The following is a 27,686-nucleotide window of genomic DNA, read 5'->3' on the forward strand; positions in this document are numbered from 1 at the left end:
AAACTGCAACCCCCTGCACCTGAACCTCACTATAAGGACACTTTCCGATGGCCTTCTTCAGGATTCGTTCGGGGCTGAACGATGGTATCACGCCCGCCACTTCCTGTCCAGCAGCGGGCTTTATTCGTTTAAATTGCGTGTGCGAGGGCAATTACGTCTGATGTGGTCCTTGGCTCCGCACTGAAAACAACCTTGAGGCCAACGTGGACGACTCTGAGCTAAGAGGCTATTCAGTACTCTGCTTTGCTCTTCCTGCTGGGTAAGGAGGGCAGATACCAGCTTATTTTGTTGTTGAAGTGCTTCTAATACAAGAGAGATGCTCTGGTTATTAGTCGAGCTGACTCCCTGCTCTTGACACTCTACCCCTAGTTGACCTCTATCTGACCTTCTGCTATGGGAGCCTTGCCGTTCCCACTGTACAGCCCAGTCTCGGAGGGCCACAAAGGGTGCTGGGTTTTCTTGAGATCGACGAAGAAGCTCCCGACGAAGATCAGCATCAGAAACTCCTTCAATGAATTGTGAGATGAGGGTCTCTTCTCGATCCTGCTTTCCCACTCCTCTCCACGTCTGCAACAACCGGATCAGTTCATGGGTATATTCTATTAATGTTTCTCCTCTCTTCTGCAGGCGACTGAAAAACTTTCGCTTCTGGGACGCTTGACTTCCTACTTCTCCAAAAACTGACCTCAGAACTTGGAATGCATCCTCTGCGCTACCGATATCTTCCCGACTGACAAGTTCCATGCGAGCTGCACCATGGGTATGTCTGATCACAGTCTGCAACCTTTCCTTGGGGGTTTGGTAGGCGACCTTGTCTGCCAATAAACTCTGAATATCTGAAATCCATTCATCAATCCCCTCGTCACCTCCAAATTTCCTTATCTGACGCTCTGCAGATACGTACACGACGGGTGGTACCTTTTCATTATGGCTTGCTTGACTTGCTCCCTGTAATTTCAACTGATGCAGTTCTACCTGAAGTTTTCGAAGTTCCTCCTCCACTACTTCTCTACCAGGACTTGGACTTCTTTTCTTCTCAGCCATGATTTTGCAACTGGCTGAAAGGATACAAATGAAACGATACAAATGCACTAATGCAAACTGTGAAATGAGATAAATGCACTAATACAAACTGTGTATATAAACATACATGTAAAAATAGATCACAATATACTTCAAAATACTACTAAAATTGAAGTTCAATTAAAGTTCTTTTAAAGTTCTTTGGAAACTTGGATCTGTTACTATGATTTAAAGTTCATATTTCAATAACTGTATCACTCCTAGGAAGATGTGCATCGATCCAGTTTGCGCATCTGAAATCCAGCGTGTGGGTAAGTCTAACATTCCACGTCCCGTATAATCTCCTGCATCAACCAAGTTCCAAGACAGCAGTCACGTCCTCAGACATCAGTTACATCCTCAAGAGGGGGTTCCTAATGCAAAAACGGGTCATCTACTCTCAAAACCACAATCCTACTCGCAACGCCATTTTGTAACGGCAGGTATAAATGACGCATGACACAGTCATTTAGAATTTATGTGGTATTTAATTTTTAGGGTAGATCAACCCTTGAAAGAAACAAAAGAAAGAAATGATGAGTACATATATATCTTTTTTTTTACATCACCAGCACAAACAATAATGAGTCATTGCATTCTTAAACCATTCAAACCTCAATGTGTTTAAGATTACTAAGGTGTCAACCAATTAAATGTTATGATTATTCTTCAACTAAACTGGCATGATACATTAAATTAGTCACTTAGTTTTTACCATGTTCAATTGAAATACTGTATAGCATTAACATAATTAGAAACATCTTATATTCCTCATAATCTTTCAACATACATTGTCCAATAATACAAAACATGATGTACAGTATCTAATTTTATACATTACATAAACAAGAAAATTATCACGATCAATTACCACAAAATATTAATACTATATATTTTGTTATAAATTGTCTTTAAATTATATAACATTAACTCACCCCTCTTGAGTTCTCAAGGAGGACAAATCTACATGCAGATTGAAAGTCACCTACATAGCAATAGCATCATCAACGAATCGAGGGTTCGACCACTGTAAATACAAATATTCATAACATCTTTGATAAAATCTTGAATTGTACAAATGAAACAAATTATTTTATACTTATGTGTACTTTACACACAACCATTCTGTTTACAGTACAGTATCAGAAACATAAATCCTGACAGGTGCAATTCATGTTCAATATACCAAATAATACTTAAATGCCATCAAATAATTCCAAATACCTATCCATCCAAATTCATAAAAGAGAGGATTCACTTATAAATTCCTTTTGCTACATTCATAGCATATACATATCACAGCAATCAAGTACTTTCTATTTATATTATAAATCTCACAAAAAAATGCATCACAATAAATGTTTAAAACAATCATTAACATATGAGAAACTCACCCCATATACAGCTTTTTTTGACAGTAAAGACAAATCAAACCACCTTCAAATAGATCATCAAAAAGTAACTGAAATCTTGACCTTCCCAAGCAAGAGGGTGGTCAGTCTCTTTCCCTCTCCTTTGGTCATGTGTCAAGCAAGCTATCAAGAAAGCTGTCCCAAGATCACCCTCACTGACCCAAGGTCAAGGAGGACTTCCTTGAAGGGATCTCCTCAGAAGTATTTAGATTGAAAGGGATGAATTCAATACAATGCTTCCAGGGACAATACATATGCTTCAATGCATTCAGGGACCTTCTCAACAGATCAGTTTTACATACACATAGAAAAAATCAAAATACACATAGAAAATCTCTCTCTTGTACATATATTTTCTGACCTGTTACATTACATTAGGCCGATGTACATTACTTTCCGGCGGCCGACCCAATGTTGATTCGCAAATTCCAATTGTCATTATGTAATGTAGATTACGGCACGCGAACGAAATGCACATGAATGAAAGAATGTAAACAAACGTTTGCCACTGTTAGGTTGATGTACTATTATGAGTAAATTAAGTGCATGACATGGAGAAATTGAGAAGGTTAATGCAAGTTTGATACAGTGAAAGGTTGATTCATTCTGATAGAAGTATAGTTAGGAACGAAGAGTTATACAGGTTTAAGACATGTTATCGTTATGAACAGAGTTGAGATACAAAGAATGCAAATGGTTAGAAATCTTGACTTTCGTTGAATGCTGATGAAGGATAACAAATATGAGAAAGGTTACATTATGAAGAATACAGATGATATTATGGTTTCAGATAGATTATATGTGTGCATAATGTATGAAAGCACAGAACAATGAAATCATGGTATTATAATGGAAATATGTTAAGTTGAAGTTAAGACAAAGGGTTATAATTAGACAATGTAAGATGCATATTTCTTTAGGTCATTGTTTTCTGTACATGCCTATTCGTGAACGGTTGATTTATTATTCGTTCGATTTGTTTCATTTGTATACAGTTTTTACGGAGCATACGGAGCATACAGAGTATATGGATCATTTGATATAATTAAAGAATGATTGGAACCCCAAAGAAATGACCAATTGTCCTTTATAGAGATGCTTCAGCTACAATGTTATTTTGGTTAACATTGGTTTGACTTTTAAAAAATCTGAGCTAAAAGGTCAAACTTGTCACCTGTGTCTCTGATATGTTACAAAAATGAAGCCCTGAAAAAATTGCGTTCGAAAATAATTATTTAGTGCTTCAAAAACTGAAGTATAAAGTGACCGGAAACACCTTCTTAATTTCGTCCCTTACACTTATGTGTACTATTTAGGCGTCTATAAGACCTCGATTTACAAGATCGGGGTTCGCCTTGTACTTTTGGCTTTTCATTCTCAATAATGGTTGTTTTCAGTAGTCTGCTATGCAGACTCTGAATGGCTCGTGAGGTGGGATCTGCTACTGGTTTGCGAAGCAAACCAGCCTGAAAGGGCGAGCGTAGCGAGCCAGCCTCAGTAGACCTAGTCTGCTATGCAGACTCGTTGAATCAGCTAAGGTACACACACTGCAGATGTGGGTCTACATTTGTAGACTATGTTTTCAGGGTTTATTAGTTCTAATACATGCACTTGCGCACATGTTTCATCTTGGTTTGAGAATTTTTTAAACTTGCTGCTCACAAAGTTAAACAATACCTTTAATCATCGTGGTAGGTTGAATCTGAGTAAAGAATTAATCTGTTGTCTCACGATGTGGCAAACTGGAATTGTGACGTTTCGACTGCACCTGCTCGTATTCGTCAGGCAATAACGTGGACACTTTACCGTAGGCTGTGGGCCGTAGGTGCCGGAACTGCCATGGTATGATTGGTCGGCGAAACTATCCATTTAGAAGCCGAGGACGGTGCGATCACGGGCGGAGGGGCTTACGGACGTAGGGGAAATCCCGTCGGCTACAGGCGGCGTGGGAAAATCAGGGTACTAATGGATAACTCGCTTTTCCTTTCTAATCATCAAAGAGCAAAAACGGAAATCAGCCCCGTGGTTCTGTCTTTGAAAACACATAAACGAAATCACAGCGAGAAAAACGTGCTGTGATTTCGTTTTTGTAGATTAAAAAACAGAATATTGAAATCGGAAATACTTTTGGGCTCTTTCGATTTCTCATTCTAAACCCTCAAAAAAACTTTTGCAACTCAGATTTGGGGGATGATATCTTTTTGGTTAATGAAGTATAAAAGATGAAACTGGTATCTTTGAAAAACTGAATTATTCTTCTTTACAATGACATGCCATTTTCCGTGATTATGTAATCATGGAATATGCAGTCACCCTGAATATCGAGAAAAGTCAGAAGTGAAATCTTGCAAAATGCATTGATTTCCAACAAGAGTATCCATTTCTATAGAATTTCAACCATGCAGGTGAGAGTAAATGCACTCGGTCCATCCTCGAAACAATTGGAAATTCGCTATTGCAAATGACGCATTTTGCAACATTTCATGTCTAACATTGCTGCGTATTATCATGTCTGTGTATTTCATGATAACACTAGAATTACAAATGACACATAATTGTAAAGAAGAATAATCATGCTTTCTAAAGATATCACTTTTACACATGATGATGGCACATTAAGAAATTTATTAGCACTAAAACTTGCAGTATGAGTTGCAGAACTCAAATATGACATGGCAACGAATTTTGCAACATTTCATTATTTTACATTGCTGCATATTTATCATGTCTGTGTATTTCATGATAACACTAGCATTACAAATGACACATGATCGTAAAGAGGAATAATCATACTTTCCGATGATACTCCTTTTACATATGATGATGGCACACTAAGAAATTTATAACACTCAAACTTGAGTTGCGGAACTTTTTTTTTTGAGGGGTTTATATGTGTGTTCTTATGTATCAAAAACAAAATCAGAACACGGTTTTCTCTCCGTGATTCTGTATTCGAACAATCGCACAGCGAACATCGAAATTGCCGCCGGCTCTGTGATATCTGATTTGCTCTTCGTTCATCAGTTTTAAAGAGCGCAATCTACGTCAAGCAATGTTGAAAGCGCCATATTTCATAATTATCTTGATAGAATTTTAAAAAATCACTGTTGTAGCATATACTGGCAAGTTATGCTGTTATGGGTGTCGATCTGTATTCATGGTTTGGGGCTGTTTTTCCTCTTGTAAGGTTTTTTTTTTATTTTTTAAGTTATCATTCTTTTAGCTTGGGCAGAGCTCAGAAGCGTAATGAGACTAAAATTTTCGGGGCAAGACATAACCTAAAAGGCTAAAATACTTTAAGAATGCTGTTTGCGAGGGAAGTGACCGAGCCAAAAATAGCAGTTTAAATGGACAAATCATTTTTTTGCAACTGAATTTGATATATGTGTTAAATATCATGACAAAATCTGTCATAACAAATTGATTTATATATTAGAAATATATATTTGGCTAGCTCACATACCTCACGCACTTAATTCAAAATTTATTTTGCCCTTTTCAGTCAGTCCGCACAGCGGTGGAATTCGCACACATTCAAGTCGTATGCACGGTTTTACGGTTTCTGTATATTAATGAACAATAATAAATTTATTACAAGTGGAGCGCCTCTGTCTCCCCTGGATCGCGTGATTCACTATAGCAGCAGTGCTGACTTTGAAAACTACTATAAAATTCACATAATGATAAAATTCTTGTTTCATTGACATTAAATGTCATTTGTTCTTGATCGTGCGACCTAAGACTTGCCAGTAATTCTTGATTACCCTCATATCAACATTTTGTACACTATATCTTTAAACTTTGAAAGTTATGACAGCAATTTAATGTTTACTTCTAAAATGGCCAAAGTTCAATGCCCTTTGACTTTGGCCATGTGACCTGAAACTCGCATGAGATAGTCCGTGCTACATGATTACTCTTCTATTTTTTTAAGAACTAGATCCATAAACTTTTAAAGTTACGATGGTAACCAACAGATATCCCCAACATATGCAAAGTTCATTGACCGTTGACTTGGTAATTTCACCCGATTTTCGCACAGGATGTTTGTGATACTGAATTAGTTTTATTTCAAAGTTTGTGAGAACTAGACCAATAAACTTTCAAAGGTATGATGGTAATTCAACAAATATTTCCCAACTTGGCAAACGTTCATTGAGCTTACAGTCATGACCTTTGATCTTGATCATGTGACCTGATATTTGCACAGGATATTTGGTGATACTTGATTACCCTTACCTTCAAGTTTCATGAATCCGATTCCTAAACCTTCAAAGTTATGACGGTAATTAAACAAATAGTCCCAACTTGGCCAAAGTTCATGGACCTTATATGACCTTTGACCTTGATAATGTGACCTGAAACTCCGGCAGAATGTTCAATGATACTCTTTTAACCCTTTTTTTATGTTTCATGAACTAGGTTTCTATATTATCTAAGTTATGATGATATTTTAATATTTCAATTTGATGTTGATTCCCCCAACATGGTCTAAGTTCATTGACCCCAAATGACCTTTGAACTTAGTCATGTGACCCGAATCTCAGGCAGGATGTTTAGTAATACTTGATTAAGTATATGTCGAAGTTTCATGAACTAGGATTGTATACTTGATAAGTTAGGACGTCATTTCAAAAACTTAACCTTCGATTAAGATTCGGTGTTGATACCGCAGCCGCCACTGTCGTCGAAAAAGCGGCGCTCTGCTATGCAGGTGAGACAAAAACCAGGAAATATGAAGAATGTTAGAAGCTACACTCCATGTTGCATTGAATTAAGTTTAAAACATGTGGCCCTAAACAGTAACAAGAAAATAGGCATCGGAGGTAAAGGCATATCACTAAAATTATGTGTTACTTAGAATACTTTTATGAAATATTACTCTTTTTGTTTCCTGTACCCTCGTACGAATATTGAAATGGGTTCATACTGTAAAAAGATGGTGACATTCATCTGCACGCAGCCTCCATTTAACGTCCAGTCAGAGGAACGAAGTGTTTCCCACTGTAACATGGCCGCCATATATCGCACGAAGATGTGACACGTTTAACAGAAATTCACTATTTATTCATCTTTCCGGGGTGGACTCGAATCCCCGACCTTTTTTCGCTTTACAACCTGCTCCCAAAATAAAAACGATATCACAATTCCCAAACGGTAATATTCTAAAATGAATACAGCTCTATTATCTTATTGCTAATAATATAACCGCATTCTATAAACAAGAGAAATTGAATAAAATAATAATATTCCCCAATTATTCGCGTCAACTAAAATTTTATTAGTGAGGTGCGTATCATGTTTATGATGACAATAACAACACGAAATTTTGCATGTGCTAAAATGTAATTCTAATGCAGTTTAGCAAGCGCGTGGCACTTGCTCTAGATGGCTAGGGTGAGATATATAGCGCGTCCCCCAAAAAATGTCCCTCTGATATGCGGCTTAATAACTTCCAAAAATAAAAATTATTCTCAACGAAATGTATGGATATAGGAAGCCCATCTCATGTTCTAACTTCTATAAAAATGTCACTGGTCTCACTTCAGTGGTTTCGAATACACAGCCTATTATGTAACAGTGGTGCTTTTCAGCCCATTCCAAGTTTGTATGCATGCAACACTGCTTTGTGTTCTGCACTTTCTTGCATATCAACCCCCTTTGACCATTCTAACCAAGGAGTCCTTGTTCTGACCAAGGAATTCCCTGATCTGACCAGGGAAATCTCCATGATCTAACCAGGCTCATCAAATCACAACCTTGAGCATCTTCAGAAGGGCAAAAACAGTATTTGACAGTTCATTTCATGTTTGATAAACGGGAGATGCACAATGATTGGGACAACGGGTCATGTCTGTTTCATGCATAATTCCAACAATACTGCATTTTTGTTTTCATTACTTTTTTTTGTTAATTAGCTACTGAGGTCAAGTTCAATAATTTAGTGTAACTTTTTAAAAGAAAAAGTCAAAATTTTCCTTTTCGCAAAGGGTGATTAACTTGTGGATTCCCCCTATTCAGCTCATTTTACTCATCCATCATTCACATTTTCTTTCAAGTTGATGCACTGATTCCCCTTATCAATCATCAAATTAAATTTTTATGTCTCTTGTCCTTCTGAACATGGTCAAGTTTATGATTTGATGAGCCTAGATATGATTCGGGAATTATCCCTGCTCAGATCCTGGATGTAAGAATGGGGGTTAACATGCCATAGACAATGAAGAAATGCATCAATGCTGCAAACTTGGAATGAGCTATTAATGCACCATTGTTACGTAACATAGTGTGTATTCAAAACCGCTGAAGCGCGACCAATGAAATTTTCAGAGAGGTTAGAACATGAAATGAGCTTTCTACTTGTGAACATTTATTTGAGAACCCTACCACATTTTTGAATTAATTCTGTCCTATTTCAGAGGGACATTTTTTTTTTTTTTTGGGGGGGGGGGACGCGCTGTATGTATGCTCATCATGGATTCCTCAAAAATAGTGCTTAAGATGTTCCAGTAGGGGGGCAATATATTAACAAAAAAAAATCAGCTCGCGCTTTACGTGAGCATCTTTTGTTGGTTTTTTTTGTTTAGTGAGACGTGGTACATATCGTAATTTACAAAAATAGTTTAATGCCCCTCTTTTATGTCTGAATATCATGATTTCTTCAGCTCGACATTAAAAATGCCCGTCTTTTTCGCCCCAGCCTATCTGCCTAGTTCTATGCATTTGGTAACCTCTATATGTTTGTTTCTCAATAACAATCATGTCATTCTTTTTTGTGTAATATTCTAGTAAAGCAGATTATGATTTTTTTTTTACAAACTGATGATCAATAAATACAATTGAAAAAATACTGCTAAATTCATTATTGTCTAATTTTTTTATAGCTTTGTATTGTTTTGATGAAGTTACCACGATCAAATTTTCATCAAATTTCTACAGATTCAAAAGAATTTATTTATGGTATCAATCTCAAAGGTAATGATCCAACTGCATCACGTGATTTAGCCAGGTTTCTCTGTCTTCTTCCTTGTCTCACCGAACTGACAATAAAAGGAGTTTGATCCTGATTACAGCCAATCACTCTTTCTACATGACGAGTTTTACCATATTAGAGTGCAAGACTTGTTTTATCTTCATACGAATAGTTCATATATATAGCACATCTACAAAGCATAGATATAAAATAAAATCGACACAGAAATCTGATTTAATACAAATATCATCTTGCATCATTACCACTAAATATCCCAGCTACATCCTGGCGGAGCCTGGTGCCGCTGTGCTTGCTGCCCCGTTCACAGACAATGGACGTCAAAGTTATTATCCTTTAAAGAGTTATTATAAGACATTTCTAGTCATTTGGTATTGTTGTTATGCATTTAGCATAACAATTTTATCGAATTCCGTTGTTTTTCAGATCCAAACGATTTCTATTGTTAGTAGTAATCTCAAGAGTAATGACCCAACTGCATCGCGTGATCTAGCCAGGTTTCTCTGTCTTCTACTTTGTCTCACCGAACTGACAATAAAGGGAGCATCACTCTTTCTACATGACCAGTTCTATCATGAGATTGCAACACTAGCTTCAACCTCAAAGGTAATTCTAATTTTCAAATTGAATCCTATTCAATGAACGATTCTTTAAGTCAAAACAACGTCGACGATAAATATGTAAATCTAATATTCTAGTGATTTCATATAGGAATGACCATGTCTTATCATTTCATATTTCCCATCAGTACGGGAAGTATTATTGATTTTCGTATCAAATGATAATAACCATTTTGCTAAAATGGCCGTCAAAGACATTATCATTAATTTTAAGCTATATGGAGTTATTTGTATTGATATTTTGCAGTTATCTCAGTGCAATAACATTTTTATCAAATGTCATTGTTTTACAAATTAAGCAGATTTATACTGATTGTATTAATCTCAAAATAAATGATTAAACTCAATTACATGATCTAGCTAGGTATCTTACCTTGTCTCACTGACTTGACGATAAGAGTTTTGTATCAAACCATAATAACCATTTTGCTAAAATGGACGTCAAAGTCATTATGATTTAAGTAATATAAATTTATTTTGCATTTTTTTAGAGGGGGGGGGGGGGTAGCACAGCGCAATAACATTTTTATCATAAAAAAATTCTACCAATGTATATATATTTAAATCTTATATTTCGTGACGATCAGTTTATCAAATATAATTCATGATGTTTTCATGTAGCCACCGCTCCTGGCTGCTATTGCTTCAAGCACCTCTGTGCTTATAATAGCTGGCCCCTGTATTTTACCGAACTATATCACGTGCTTAGGTATGATTTAATCATCAGTCTTTTCTGTATTATTTACAATGTATCTTTTAAATTGTCACATTTAAATTATATTCATTCAATTATGTCAACATGACAATTTATCATTGATTTCTGAATAAAATGCAGAAACTCCTGCAAAAAAAATATATCATTGCTTTAAAAATTAAAACAGACTTCTATTGATTGTAATAATCTCAGAAGAAATGGTTAAACTCTATTGCATGATCTAGCTAGGTTTCTATGTCTTCTACCTTGTCTCACTGACCTGACAATAAAGGGATTTGATACTGATTACAGCCAATCACTCTTCCTACATGACGAGTTCTACCATGAGATTGCAAGACTTGTTTTATCTTTAAACACGTACAAATAGTTCATACTGTTTTATATATAATAATTGTAAAAGAATTTTAAAAACAATTACATTCATTTCTTAGTTATTCCCCTTTAAGGATAGCCAAGATTTGTAAAGAACGTTCCAGAATGTCTTTTATTATGCAGGCCTTGCCCATTTAAAGGCCAAGGAGTTTTATTGTTGAATAGGGAAAAGCCAAACAAAAGAATTGTATTGATAGTGGAAATGATTGGGCTTAGGTATTTTGTTTACACATGTTGATTTCAATGAGGTCATTCAAGAATGTTTTAGAAATGAAGGCTCCTGAAAGAGGAAGAATATTCTTTTGGAAGACAATGCTAGAACTTTCCATTATAGTGAATTCTAGAAGGACAGCTGTAATGAAAAAGCTGGCAGATTCTTCAAGATCATCATCACATCATATGAGATCACTTCACCAGATCAGATCAGAGCAGTTTATTTCCACCTGGAATATCTATATTGTGTGGAATTATTTGCACACCATCAATGAACTGTTTGCAGTTATTTTGAGAGAGGAATTCTCAGTTCTCATCGAGGTCATCAACCCGTTTTATTGACCACTCTTCGACCCATGGATTGCTGAACTTGACTGTTAATCATCATCAACATCGTCTTCCCGGACGCTTCAACTCGTTACAGTGACTCTTATTATTCATCGTACTTCAACATCAGTTTCATCATCGCCATCATTGTGAATTTTCGCCAGCCAACTGGGATTTTATCATTTGGATTATTACTTGGATATAGTATCATCACTTCGGGATTTTACATCGGACACTTCAAGAGATTAATCTAAGATTATTTGGTTTTATTTTGTTTAAGTACATGATTTATTTCCTGTAATAAAAAAAAGGAAATTTAAGTTAAATCTTACTTGTTATTTGTTGCAGTATCGTAACACATAATTTTGGGGGCTTGTCCGGGAAATGAAAACCAAATTTGTATTAGTCAATTTGAAACTAAAACCACTTGTCCGGGAAACGAAAACCAAATTGGTATAAGCCAATTTGAAACTAAAAACAGTTTTTCAGGAAACGAAAGCCAATTTGAGACAAAAGTCAATTTAAAACAAAAGCCAATTTGAATTGGAAACATTTTGGAAATTTTTGGAAAGTTCTAGAATATACTGTATTGTGTTATTACTTGCTTGTATTTATGTATATTCACTATGGCTACATTTGATGTTGAAGAATTTCTTGAAATGACAGAATTGTCATATGATGAATTTGCTAGGGAACAAGAAATGATGTTTGGTAAGTGGTACAGATCACTGAAAGTTGACAAAGATTTTGTTCACCTTAGGGAAGTTGTCCTCCTAGAAGAATTCAAAAAGAGTCTTCCTTTTGGCATTAAATCTCACTTAGATGACCATAGAGTTACTGAAGTCAGTAAAGCAGCCATAGTAGCTGATGAATTTGAGGTCACACATAAAGGTAGTGGAGATAGGCCTCCTTTCAAGAATTATTGGAAAAAGAAAGGTAAAGGGTCATTTGAATCCCACAATAAACCTAGTGAGGGAAAATATGCAAGCAAGGACAAAGACACAAGAATCAGGCTAGTGGGAGCACAGGATCAACCAAAAGGTCTGAGAGTCGTAGTTCCAAAATGTGTACTCATTGTCATAAATCGGGACATTTGAAAGAATCATGTTGGAAATTGGTTGGAATGCCAGCCAAAACTAAGAAAGACATGGGTTTTGTCAAGCAAACAAGTGTTCCCTCGATGGACTTTGTTCCATCAGAGCCCAATCTAAATGTTGAGAGTGTTTGTCTGGTATTTGCTGATAAAGTCAAACAGGTTGATGAAACTTTTAAAAAATTTTTGCATGATGGTGAAGCATCCCCTTATTCGACTGGTGCTGCTGGTAGGTCAGTGGTGATCCTTAGGGATACAGGGGCTGCACAGTCCCTGATGGTGGCAGGGGATTCGGCTCTTCATCCGGAGAGTTCAGAGAATGCCAACGTCTTAGTTCAAGGTATTGGCCCAAATTTCATGTCGGTTCCTTTGCATAAGGTCGACTTAAAGTGTGACCTAGTTAGTGGTCCTGTGACTGTTGGTGTCGTTCCAGAATTACCCATGGAAGGTGTTGATTTCTTGTTAGGTAACGACTTGGCTGGAGATAGAATTGTTGCGTCTCCAGTGGTTTCGGAGAAGCCCGTTGAGGTAGCTGAAACTGAATAGTTGCAGGAAGATTTCCAAGGGATTTTCCCGGATTGTGGTGTTACTAGGTCTCAGACTCGTAGAGCTGAAAAGGATGATGCGGAATCTGCTGATGTAGAGGAGAGTACTGATGTCTGGTTAGCTGAAACCTTTTTCAAGGATTTGAATGGGGATAGTGTTGAAGGCTCTGTTGCTAACAATGATAGTTTGTTTAGTAAATCCTCCCTTGTACAGGCACAACAGGCAGACCCAGAATTAAAAAGCTTGTCACAAAAAGCATGTTCTGAGGCTGAGGCTGATACGGCTCCTGAGTGCTTTTATGTCAAAGATGACATTTTGATGAGGAAATGGAGACCTCACCGGAGACCAGCTGATGAAGATTGGTGTATAATTCACCAGGTTATAGTTCCTCCTTGTTACCACACAGATATTCTGAAAATGGCTCATGAGTTACCTATGGCAGGTCATGTTGGTATTCGGAAGACAGAAGATAGAATTATGAGGCATTTCTATTGGCCTAAGATGCACAAAGATGTTGTGCATTTCTGTAAGATACGTCAAACATGTCAGATTATTGGTAAGGCACAGCCTTCTATCAAGCCTGCTCCATTGATACCCATTCCTGCATTTGATGAACCTTTTACTAGGGTTCTTGTTGATTGTGTCGGACCCTTACCCAGAACGAGGTCGGGTCACAGATTTCTCCTGACGATTATGGACTTGTCTACACGGTTTCCAGAGGCGATACCTTTGAGGAGTATCACTGCAAAGACAGTGGTGCAGGCGTTAGTGCAGTGTTTCACTAGGTACGGTCTGCCGAAGGAAATTCATTCTGATCAAGGGTCAAATTTCATGTCAGGAATATTTCAGCAAGTTATAAAGGAGTTGGGAATAAAGCAGATCAAGTCCTCTGCTTATCACCCACAGTCCCAAGGAGAGTTAGAACGCTATCATCAGACTTTGAAAACCATGATTAGGGCTTATTGTGAAGACTATCCCGATGAATGGGATAAAGGGATCTCATTCCTACTGTTTGCAACTAGGGATTCCCCGAATGAGTCCACAGGTTTTAGTATATTTGAATTGGTCTATGTTCATGAGGTTAGGGGTCCCCTAAAGCTTATCAAAGAGAGGTTTATGGTCCATGATGATGATGTAAACCTTCTAGACTATGTGTCAAAGTTTAGAGAAAGGCTCTCAAAAGCTTGTGATGTGGCTAAGGAACACTTGAAAGAGTCGCAGGGGAAAATGAAAGCTCAAGCTGACAAAAATGCAAAAGAGCGAAGTTTCAAGCCTGGAGACAAAGTGTTCGTGTTGTTGCCTTTGCAAGGTGAGCCCGTGAAAGCTAGGTTTAGTGGTCCCTACATAGTCAAAAATAAATTGAATGATGTCAACTATGTGATCAGTACCCCTGATCGAAGAAAGTCTCAAAGAGTTTGTCATGTAAACATGTTGAAAGAATACTTTGAGCGAGAGGCTAGTCAGCCAATAGGTACAACACAGGTCAAAGAAGAAGAAAAACATGTAGATGTTCATGAAGAAGAATGCTATGGAAAGACAGATAATGAATTGTCTTATACAGATGTATCTAAGAACGAACCATGTGGTGTAAAGTTGTCTAATTCAGAGATGTTAGGAAATATGGATGAGGCATTAAAACACCTGCCTGAAGATCAGAGAAATTATATATCTGGCCTGTTAAGAGAATATGAGAATGTATGTAAAGACAAACCAGATCGTACACCCTTAACTGTACATGGTGTAGACGTAGGTGATTCATACAGAATCCTTATAGGCTCAATCCAAGCAAGTTGGAAATGGTGAATAAGGAAATACAGTTTATGTTAGATAATGACATAATCGAACCGAGTCAGAGTAGTTGGAGTTCTCCCATTGTAATGGTTCCAAAGCCAGACGGCTCTCAGAGATTTTGCATTGATTACCGAAAGGTAAATGCAGTAACTAAGACTGACTCGTATCCAATTCCTAGGTTAGAAGATTGTATTGATAGGGTTGGAAATTCTGCCTATATCACAAAGATAGACTTGCTTAAAGGATATTGGCAAGTGCCACTGACTGACCGAGCCAAAGAGATATCAGCCTTTGTTACACCTGAAGGCCTGTTTCAATGCAAAGTCATGCCTTTTGGAATGGAAAATGCACCTGCAACCTTCCAAAGGTTAACAAATCAAGTGATTGCCGGACTTAACAATTGTGTCATATACATAGACGACATCCTAGTATACAGTGATACTTGGAATGATCATCTGAATCATTTGCGAGCACTGTTTGACAGGCTGGATAAAGCCAATCTAGTAGTGAATCTGATGAAGAGTGAATTTGCCAAGGCAAAGGTCACATATCTTGGTCATGAAGTTGGTCAAGGGCAAGTGCTACCAAGAGAAGCCAAGATACAAGCTATCTTAGACTTCCCAATCCCCACAACTAAGAAAGAATTGCTCAGATTCTTAGGTATGAGTGGCTTCTACAGGAAATTTGTTCCAAATTACAGTACAGTGGTTAGTCCTCTGACAAACCTGCTGAAGGCAAAAGTGAAGTATGTTTGGTCTGACGAATGTCAAAGATTGTTTGAGAAATTAAAGGCCATTTTGGTGAATGAGCCTGTTTTGGCAGCTCCAAACTTCACAAAGCCATTCAAAGTAGCTATTGATGCATGTGATGTTGGAGTAGGAGCAGTAATGCTCCAAGAAAATGAAGAAGGCATCGAAAAACCACTGTGCTACTTCTCTAAGAAACTCAATCGATTTCAGAAGAAGTACTCAACTATTGAAAAAGAGGCCATGAGTCTCGTACTAGCCCTTCAGCAGTTTGAGGTGTATCTAACCAATGTAGAGATTACAGTCTATACAGACCACAATCCTCTTGTGTTTTTGGAGAAATTCAAAACAAAGAACCAAAGACTGTATAGATGGAGCCTAATGCTCCAACCATTCCCTTTGAAAATTATACACATAAAGGGAAAGAATAATGTAATTGCTGATGCTCTGTCAAGAGTATAAAAAGTGAAATTATTCATGATTTTGACCAAGTGTGTCATTTGAAGAAAACATTTTTGATGTTCATTTATTTTATCATGTTCCTTAAGTACTATACCTTTGTGCACGATAACTGTAAACAATTTATCAAGATGACTCTGAACAGTTAAAAGAAAAAAAAGTAATCTTAAAGAAACCTTTACTACGGTAAAGCTTTCTTTTCCCCGATGGGGGAGGTGTTATATATAAGAATAATTGTAAAAGAGTTTTAAAAGCAATTACATTCATTTCTTAGTTATTCCCCTTTAAGGATAGCCAAGATTTGTAAAGAACGTTCCAGAATATCTTTAATTATGCAGGCATTGCCTATTTAAAGGCCAAGGAGTTTTATTGTTGAATAGGGAAAAGCCAAACAATAGAATTGTATTTGTAGTGGAAATGAATAGGCTTAGGTATTTTGTTTACACATGTTGATTTCAATGAGGTCATTCAAGAATGTTTTAGAAATGAAAAAGGCTCCTGAAAGAGGAAGAATATTCTTTTGGAATACAATGCTAGAACTTTTCATTATAGTGAATTCTAGAAGGACAGCTGTAATGAAAAAGCTGGCAGATTCTTCAAGATCATCATCACATCATATGAGATCATCACATCATTATGAGATCACTTCACCAGATCAGATCAGAGCAGTTTATTTCCACCTGGAATATCTATATTGTGTGGAATTATTTGCACACCATCAATGAACTGTTTGCAGTTATTTTGAGAGAGGAATTCTCAGTTCTCATCGAGGTCATCAACCCGTTTTATTGACCACTCTTCGACCCATGGATTGCTGAACTTGACTGTTAATCATCATCAACATCGTCTTCACGGACGCTTCAACTCGTTACAGTGACTCTTATTATTCATCGTACTTCAACATCAGTTTCATCATCGCCATCATTGTGAATTTTCGCCAGCCAACTGGGATTTTATCATTTGGATTATTACGTGGATGTAGTATCATCACTTCGGGATCTTACATCGGACACTTTAAGAGATTAATGTAAGATTATTTGGTTTTATTTTGTTTAAGTACATGATTTATTTCCTGTAATAAAAAAAGGAAATTTAAGTTAAATCTTACTTGTTATTTGTTGCAGTATCGTAACAATACATATAAACAACTACAAAGCATAGATATAAAATAAAATCGACATAGAAATATTAACTCAATACAAGTATCATCCTGCATCATTACCACTGAAGTTCCAAGCTACATCCGGATGGAGCCTGGTGCCCCTGCGCTTGCTGCCCCGTTCACCGACAGTGGACGTCAAACTCATTATACTTTAAAGAGTTATTATAAGACATTTCGAGTCATTTAGTATTGTTATGCATTTAAAAACATTTTTTATCCAATTCCGTTGTTTGTTTTTTTAGATCCAAACGATTTATATTGATCTTAGTAATCTCAAGAGTAATGACCCTACTGCATCACGTGATCTAGCCAGGTTTCTCTGTCTTCTCCCTTGTCTCACCAAACTGACAATAAATGGACATGATGATTATGGTTACGACCTTTCATCATTCTTTCTACACGACCAGTTCTATCATGAGATTGCAACACTAGCTTCAACCTCAAAGGTAATTCTAATATTCTAATTGAATCCTATTCAATAAACGATACTTTAAGCCAAAACAACGTCGACGATGAATGTGTCAATCTAATATTCTAGTGATATGATATAGGAATGACAATTTCTTACCATTTCATATTTCCAATCAGTACGGGAAGTATTATGAAGTTTCGTATGAATCTATAATAGTTAGATGTCAGTAATATGCTTACAATCAAAATCTTAAAACATATTCAGATTATTCACTATCAAGACCTTAATGAGATATATTTCAGATTATCATAATTAGTTTTTAATAAGATGCATTTCTGGTTATTCACCATCAAGATCGTATTTGAAAATATTGTAAATTGATCACTACCAACATCTATAATGCAGTTCAATCACAACCAGGATCTTCTTGAAATGTATTTTTATTTAAGATTTTTTATTTTTACAACCGAGATGTGTATGGTAGATTGATAACAACAAGGATCTTATTGTAGATTGATCAAAGCCACTATCTAACATGTCTAATGACATTATATGACTCACAGCCAGAATCTTATTATAGACTGAACACAGACAAGATTTGTACTGAAGATTGATCCAAATCAGGCTCTTGAATGTGGATTTATTACAATTAAGATCTATATTGTAGTTTGATCACTACTAGATCTTGATGTGATGCATTATTATTAGTAATTGTTCACAACCAAGATCTGTATTGCAGTTTAATTACAACTAAGATTGTTCACATTGAAGATTGATATCATCCAGGCTCTTTGAATAATGTGGATTTATTATAATAAAGATCTACATCGTAGATTGATCAAAAGTGAGATCTTGATGTGATGCATTATCATTTTTGATTGTTCACAACCAAGGTCTTTATTGTAGTTTAATCACAACTAAGATCTAAAAAAAATTGGTTCACAACCTGGATCTTATTGTAGATCACAAACAAATTTATTTAGATGCATTATATAGATGGTTCACAACCAAGATCTCTTCGAGATTTTCTGTAAATTTTCCACATCCAATACGTAATTGAGAAATATCTTGGATTGTCCACCAAGTTCAATTGAAATAGATCGTATGATTTGTGGCGTTCTCATTGTAGTCCTGGATGTACATAATATCGCTAAATTTGTTTAGAATTTGATGCCTTTTTGGACTAAGATAACATAATTCCATTCAGCATTTTAAATGCATTGTAGATGTCATAGATGCCATAGCAAATACTGCATTTACCTGTCAGCATTATCATGTTTTACTCATGCTTAAATCTATCCGCGAATTCCCTTGTGAACACAATGCGTAACTTATTCAGGAATGTAAAATAAATTCTTTGCTCTGCATTTACAACTTTAATCATTATTAATATATTCCCTCTCATTAAGTTACCAAATGTCTAATTAGAATCAAATATGTACGATCATTTGATTTTGAATAGTTAATTACAGAGACTCCTGTAAATACCCCCCCTCCACTTTCAAGCACAAATAAATGCGTATGTTCATTATTATTCTAATCACGCTTCCCCAAACTTGATTTTATTTGCTTGCATAGATACTGAGCAGGCCATTACAATTTTTTGAATAGCATTTCTCGGGATATCATACTTATCTAATTTCTATTATTGGCTATTTGTTTACAATTTTGTTCAAGCAGGTTCCTACCAATCATGCAGAAATTCGTAAATACCAATTGGAACTTCTAAAATAGCTTAATCTATAGACAAGCAGGGGTTAACCACCGCCGTTTCACAATTTCGCTTATCTCAAATGCTCTATTTAAATAATATGTTTTCATTTCATTTCATGTCATGTTTCTTTTTTTTCTTTCTAGTATCCTGTAATTAGTAACCATTTGGAATAAAATTATTGGAAATGTTTTTTTGACTGATTTGAGTAGGTATGGGTGTAAACATTTACCCAAAAAAGAGTTAGGAGGAATACGGGTTTGGGAAAGTGTTTTTTTCAAGGTCAAAGGTCAATGACCTTTTCATATATACTGTATAATGGTATCTCTGAGATGGAAAGGGGCAGGTTGGTGATAATGGTGTCAACATGCACAGATTCTTACCAGAATATCAAATGAAATAAAATTAAGTACCTAAAATGCTCATTCACGCATGTAATTCAAGGTCACAGCCTTTCAAAGATCAATGACCTTATTTTACATTACATACCATATACGGTATAATGGTATCTGAGATGAAATGACGCAGGTTGGTGATCTTGGTGTCAAAATGCAGAGGTTCTTACAAGAAGATCAAATAAAATGAAATTAAGTAACCAGAATGCGTATTAATCCATGAAGTTCAAGGTCCTTTCAAAGGTCAATGACATTTTTAACATTATATACCATGTACAGTATAATGGTATCTCTGAGATGAAAAGGTGCAGGTTGTTGATCTTGGTTTCAAAATGCAGAGGTTCTTACAAGAAGATCAAATAAAATAAAATTAAGTACACAGAATGCATATTAATCCATAAAGTTCAAGGTCAAAGGTCAATGACCTTTTTACATAGGCTATATATCGTATAATGATATCTCTGAGAGAAAACGATGCATGTTGGTGATTTTGGTGTCAAAAAGCAATTTTTTAAAGAAGATATAGAGGCTTAAAATAATCATAATTTTTATCCTTCACCTTTGATATCCAAAGTGAAAGGTCAAAAGTTAGTAAATATTTATATAGCCATGCATGATTCCCCCCCCCCCAAAAAAAAAAAAAAAAATCAATCCATGATATTCACATTTTATTTGTGAATAATAGAAAGATAGCTATTTGTAATGAAAACTTGGATGTTTAATAATTTCACTCTGAAATAAGGATAAATAATGGCCATGAAAAATATGTCTAGGGGTTAAAGGTCAATCAAGAATGTCTATAACGTCAGGGAATCTAAGTAAATAGGTCGATAACTTGATTGTGGCATGTAGGTATATAATGATTCTGATGGGAAGAAGACTGACCTGCGTGAAAAATAAACACAAACTTAATAGTTGATTCCTTTACCAATGATGATGTCAAATACAAGTTCGAGGTGAAATTGAGATCAAATAGCACTTTTTAATATATATTGTAGAAATGCATTGCCAAAAGTGTAAAAAAAAGATCATGTACGAGAAATGGCGGAAGTTGTCTAAAGTAGCAGTATTTAGATATGCATTTTAGAAATCTAAACCAAGGTACTAATTTCTCTGTAGCAATATGTCACTAGCATCAAATGCTACAATCAATACTATAAACTATAACTTAATCTGTAAATGGAAAGGATATGGCAAGCATCATCCAATAATATTTTCATATAGCCAGGGACAATGATGAAGAATCAAAATAGGGCAATCATTAGAGCTGCAGCTTTTGTCATAGTAAATGCTTCAGCAAAGAGCAAATTAAACTTTTGAAAACCTGATGACATTTTCAAGACTTTGATCTGGCCCATTCAATGAAAACCTAACTTCTGTAAGGGTGTATCAGACCAGGATCTATATTACTGATATGTTGCACAGCTTGATTCTCAAGAACTAGAAGTGGTGCTGTAGGAGTTTTGTTAGGTCAATGGAAGTGTACTTGTAAACTATTATCTCCTTTTGAATTTCATTATTATATGCCTAATTTGTGCATGATTATAATCAGTTGTTCTGGACCAGAATACATGATCCTTGTACAAACTGATACCTAATAGAAATAGCATCATGGGTGACGTACGGCATAGAGCAGATATGAAGTTTTGTCCTGCAGCATTAGCATCTCAAGAGATTCTGGCACCTCGCAATGAGTGGTAATTAATAATAATACGAGAATTCATCTTTGTTGAAGTTGAGATACATGCCATTTACTATGACAAAAGTTGCAGCTCTAAGTATGGCCTTTATTTCATCTTCATCATCATTCTTCTGCTGTTTGGAAATGCTCTCAGATGATGCTAGCTGTGACATGAGAGTTAGACCTGTATCCTATTCATTTTCAGAAGATTAAGCTAATAGTTTATAGTATTTATTATAGCAATGAGGCGAGTGGCCTATCATTCGAGAGAAAAAGACAATACAACCTTGATTTAGATATTATGATGCATTAAATGCTGCTACTTAAGATAAAAATCATTTCAAATTATATACTTCATTTCATTTTTTCATTTTTTTTTATGTTGGTGTTTAATCTTCTTGTACAAATCATTGCATTTTGGCACCAAGATCACTAACCTGCGATTTTTTATCTCAGAGATACCATTATCATTATCATTATGTGAAAAGGACATTGAACTTTGTCCTTAAATTTTAAGGGTGAATGTGCATTTTCGATGCTTAATTTTAGTTTATTTAATCTTCCTGTAAGAATCTTTGTATTTTGACACCAAGAACACCAACCTGCGCCGTTTTATCTTAGAGATAATATTATCATAAAAGGTCATTGACCTTTGGCTTTATATTTTATGGGTGAATATGCATTCTATGTCCTTAATTTTATTTTATTTGATCTTCTGATCAGAATCTGTACATTTTGACACCATGATCACCAACCTGTTCCTGTTCATCTTAGAGATACCATTATGCAGTATGGTATATATATAATGTAAAAAGGTCATTGACCTTTTAAAAGGCTTTGATCTTGAATTTCATCGGTGAATGAGCATTGTAGGTACTTGATTTGATTTTATTTGATCTTGTAAGAATATGTGCATTTTGACACCAAGATCACCAGTCATTTCATCTCAGAGATACCATAATACCGTATATGGTATGTAATGTAAAAAAGGTCATTGACCTTCGAAAAGCTTTGACCTTGAATTTTATCGGTGAATGTGCATTCTAGGTACTTATTTTTTTATATTCTGGTAAGAATTAGTGCATTTTGACACCATTATCACCAACCTGGGCCTTTCCATCTCGGAGATACCATTATAAAGTATATATGAAAAGGTCATTGACCTTGAAAAAAAAAACACTTTCCCCAACCCGTATTCCTCCTAACTTTTTTTGGTAAATGTTCACACATATACCTACTCAAATCAGTCAAAAAACCATTTCCAATAATTTTATTCCAGATTGGCTATTTTGGGGTCTAATTTAGGGATACTATTCTCTCATATCATTGTCTCCTCATCACTTCGGTATATCTCACTACACACATGCATTGCCCTATCTAGTCCCTATTTCCAAATGTTGGGATCGTTATCTGGCTTGCTCAATTGGAATTTGAAAGTATTTATTACTAAACTTATTTATGTATTATTGGGATTCGTTTCCTAGTCTCTCTTGCGTTAGCAAGGGAATTTCCTTTCAATTCTATTGACGACGACGACTTTTTGTTCCAGCTTCATGCAGATAGGAAAATCACTAGAGCTATACATAATCCCGAATACGACAACAGCATCTCTTATGATTTAAACACAAACTCAGAAGAGTTGCCCCTTAACTTTGATGACAATGACCCAGTACAACAGTTTGCTTCATCTAACTACTATACGGTAAATGAATACCAATCAAATGTAAATGAAAACACGTTTCTTTTATACTTAAATATACGGAGCCTGAACAAGAAATTTAATCAGCTTGATCTATTTCTAGAACATTTTAATTCACACAATAGCCCTATTATTGGTCTCACTGAAACGTTGCTCCAACACTCTAGTAACTCTCTTTTGAATATTGATAATTATTATTTACTCACAAACAACAGACATAATAGACCAGGAGGCGGTGTTGGTATGTATATACCGAACCGACTAGATTACTCTTGTTTAAAAAATCTTACCCACATGAATGACAGTCTTGAATCACTTTTTATACAGGTTAAAAATAAACACAGTAGGAATGTTATAATAGGGGGATTTACCGCCCTCCACAGTGTCCCCATGATGAATTCTTAAGAGATATCCAAAACATTTTACAAAGTCCTATTATTCAAAATAAACTCTTTTTTTTTAATGGGTGACTTCAATGCCAATTTGTTGCAGTCCAATGCTCAAGGATTTCCTCATGATTTTCTTGAAATGATTCTTTGGGCTTCTTTTTTACCTACCACAACTAAACCTACGAGAGTAACAGACCGATCTTCCACATTAATTGATAACATTTTTACTAATATGCAAGATATGCCTTTAGAATCACGAATCGTTATTTCTGATATATCTGACCATTGCCATATTTTTTGTAAAACTTCTCTCTTTTTTCTGGACTTTTCCAAGGCTTTCGATACAATTAACCATGATATCCTATTGGTAAAGTTGGCACACTATGGTGTTAGAGGCAAAGCCTTGGAATGGTTCAGGAAATATTTATCGAATAGAAAACAATTTGTACAAATAGATAATCACAGTTCTGCATTGCGACCAAAAAATTGTGGAGTTTCGCAGGGTAGTTTACTGGGTCCCTTGTTTTTTATAATATACATAAATGACTTTTATAAATCTTCAGATGTTCTATCTTTCATATTATTTGCAGACGATTCGACCTTATTTCATTCTCATGCGAACCAAAATACACCATTGTCTACTATAAATTGTAAACTGAGACATGATGTTAAATGGGTTAAAGCTACCAAATTATCCCTTACCATCCTGAAGACAAACTTTATGTTATTTAGAAACACTTTGCAAAATCTACCTGGAGACATCCTTTTGGACGACACTCCTCTAAATAGGGTCTCTTCAACCAAATGTTTAGGTCTCATGATTGACGATAAATTGAAATGGAACATTCATATTCAAAATATATCCAAAACTATATCCGGGAATATTGGTATAATGAATAAAATAAGAAACTTTTTCTCCAAAATTAAAACTTTTTACACTATATTCCTCCCTAATACTTCCCTACCTGAATTATGGAATAATGGCATGGGGGTAACGCCAACAAATATCTTAGAGACAAAATTCTCATCTTACAAAAGAACATTATGAGAATTATACATAATGCTCCTCGTTCTCATACTAACAATTTATTTTACAAGTCGAATATTTTATAACTTCCAGATCTATTTCTTTTTCAAACAGGGCAATTCATGTACAAATTGAGTTCAAACGAGTTCCCAAACATATTAATTAAAATGTTTACAAAAAATAACGCCATTCACAATTACCCAACAAGACAATCCCTCCGTTTTCACCTTCCCCGTACCCGCACTCAACTTGCACAAAAAAATGTTTTACGGTCCTAAATACCGGAATACACTCAGTCACGATATCATTAACTCCGTTAGTCTGAACTGTTTTAACATGTTTAAAATCAAGCTAAAAAAGCACATTCTCGAATCTTTTAGAGTAAGTCCAAATTGAGCGCTCAGGACCCAACTTCTCTCTTTCTCTCTCTCTCCTTTCCTCTATGTCCTTCCCTTTCATCTGCCATCACCCTTATCCCCCCCCCCCCTTCATTCTCTTTCATCCACACAGATGCACCAGTCTTTCTTCTCGGTTACATTTCTTTTCACTTTCATCCATCATTTCTGTACTCCATCCGTCACAATAGCATTTTTAGGATTTTTTTCTCGTTCTTGCATTTTCATACTTATACATACAAACCTGTCTTTTAACTTATTCTTTGAGGAATCCACACTCAACAAGCCCTGCTTTTTAGTGGATCCCTCCATTTCCTCAAAATTTATTTAAATAGTAAAGATGAATAAAAGAAATAATATGAAAACATTTTTAGCATGAATAGTCTGCAGTTATTATTATGATTATCTAGTTCATTGTTTATATCATTATTATTATGATTATATTGTTTCGTGTCTATTGTAAATATTTATTTATCTATGCCATATTGCCATACTGTACACACTTGCATATTCCTTTATATCTTTGTAATGATTTCTTTTGCTGTTAAATTGATTTGAGTTGAAATGAAAATAAACCAACTGAACTGAACAACCAACTGAACTAATAACCATTTGCTAAAATGGACGTCAAAGTCATTATCATTTAAGTTACTGTATATAGAGTTATTTTGCATTGTTCTTTTTTGTAAGGTACCACAGCGAAATAATATTCATATCACATGTCATTGTTTTACAAATTAAAAAGATTTCTATTGATGGTATTAATCTCGAAAGGAATGAATCAACTCGATTACATAATCTAGCTAGGTTTCTTTGTCTTCTACCTTTTCTCATTGACCTGACAATAAAGGGATTTGATCCTGATTACAGCCAGTCAATCTTCTTACATGACGAGTTCTTCCATGAGAGTGCAAGACTTGTTTTATCCTCATACAAATAGGTCATACATAAAAAGAACTACAAAGCATAGATATAAAATAAAATCGACATAGAAATCTGAAATCAATACAAGTATCATCCTGCATCATTACCACTAAAATTCCCAGCTACATCCTGGCGGAGCCTTGTGCCCCTGTGCTTGCTGCCCCGTTCACCGTCAATGGACGTCAAAGTTATTATCATTTAAAGAGTTATTATAAGACATTTTGAGTCATTTTGTATTGTTCTAATGCATTTAGCATAACAATTTTATCGAATTCCGTTGTTTTTCAGATCCAAACGATTTCTATTGTTAGTAGTAATCTCAAGAGTAATGACCCAACTGCATCACGTGATCTAGCCAGGTTTCTCTGTCTTCTCCCTTGTCTCACCGAACTGACAATAAAGGGATATGACACTGATTACGGGCGTCCTTCATTCTTTCTACATGACCAGTTCTATTATGAGATTGCAACACTAGCTTCAACCTCAAAGGTAATTCTAATATTCTAATTGAATCCTATTCAATGAACGATACTTTAAGTCAAAACAACGTCGATGATGAATGTGTCAATCTAATATTCTAGTGATATGATATAGGAATGACCATGTCTGATCATTTCATATTTTCCATCAGTACAGAAAGCATTGAGTTTTGTATCAAACCATAATAACCAATATCCTAAAATTGACGTCAAATTCATTATCATTTAAGTTATATAAAAATGTTTTGCATTGGTTTTTTTTGAAAGTCAGCACAGTGCAATAACATTTTATCGTATGTCATTGTTTTACAAATTAAAAAGATTTCTATTGATGGTATTAATCTCGAAAGGAATGAATCAACTCGATTACATAATCTAGCTAGGTTTCTTTGTCTTCTACCTTTTCTCATTGACCTGACAATAAAGGGATTCGATCCTGATTACAGCCAGTCAATCTTCCTACATGACGAGTTCTTCCATGAGAGTGCAAGACTTGTTTTATCCTCATACAAATAGGTCATACATAAAAAGAACTACAAAGCATAGATATAAAATAAAATCGACATAGAAATCTGAAATCAATACAAGTATCATCCTGCATCATTACCACTAAAATTCCCAGCTACATCCTGGCGGAGCCTTGTGCCCCTGTGCTTGCTGCCCCTTTCACCAACTATGGACGTCAAACTCATTATCCTTTAAAAAGTTAGTATAAGACATTTTGAGTCATTTTGTATTGTTCTAATGCATTTAGCATAACAATTTTATCGAATTCCGTTGTTTTTCAGATCCAAGCGATTTCTATTGATATTAATCTCAAGAGTAATGACCCAACTGCATCGCGTGATCTAGCCAGGTTTCTCTGTCTTCTACCTTGTCTCACCGAACTGACAATAAAAGGATATGATCCTGATTACGATTCATCATTCTTTCTACATGACCAGTTCTATCATGAGATTGCAAGACTAGCGTCAACCTCAAAGGTAATTCTAATATTCTAATTGAATCCTATTCAATGAACGATACTTTAAGTCAAAACAACGTCGACGATGAATGTGTCAATCT

The 27,686-nt window shown here is 35.5% G+C and overlaps 1 protein-coding gene across 1 annotated transcript; it reads left to right on the forward strand.

Moving 5' to 3' along the window:
- Positions 1 to 1,291: 1,291 nt before the first annotated feature.
- LOC121416718 lies at positions 1,292 to 26,565 on the forward strand (the record flags this gene model as incomplete). The annotated part of the gene is made up of 6 exons (XM_041610177.1): positions 1,292 to 1,334; positions 9,414 to 9,529; positions 9,892 to 10,071; positions 11,015 to 11,131; positions 17,752 to 17,955; positions 26,431 to 26,565. Coding segments are annotated over exons 1-6 (795 nt in total), but the record flags the coding sequence as incomplete, so codon positions are not given.
- Positions 26,566 to 27,686: the final 1,121 nt, after the last annotated feature.

The sequence above is a fragment of the Lytechinus variegatus genome, chromosome 6 (genome assembly GCF_018143015.1).
Source record: "Lytechinus variegatus isolate NC3 chromosome 6, Lvar_3.0, whole genome shotgun sequence".
In the NCBI taxonomy this organism is placed as follows: domain Eukaryota; kingdom Metazoa; phylum Echinodermata; class Echinoidea; order Temnopleuroida; family Toxopneustidae; genus Lytechinus; species Lytechinus variegatus.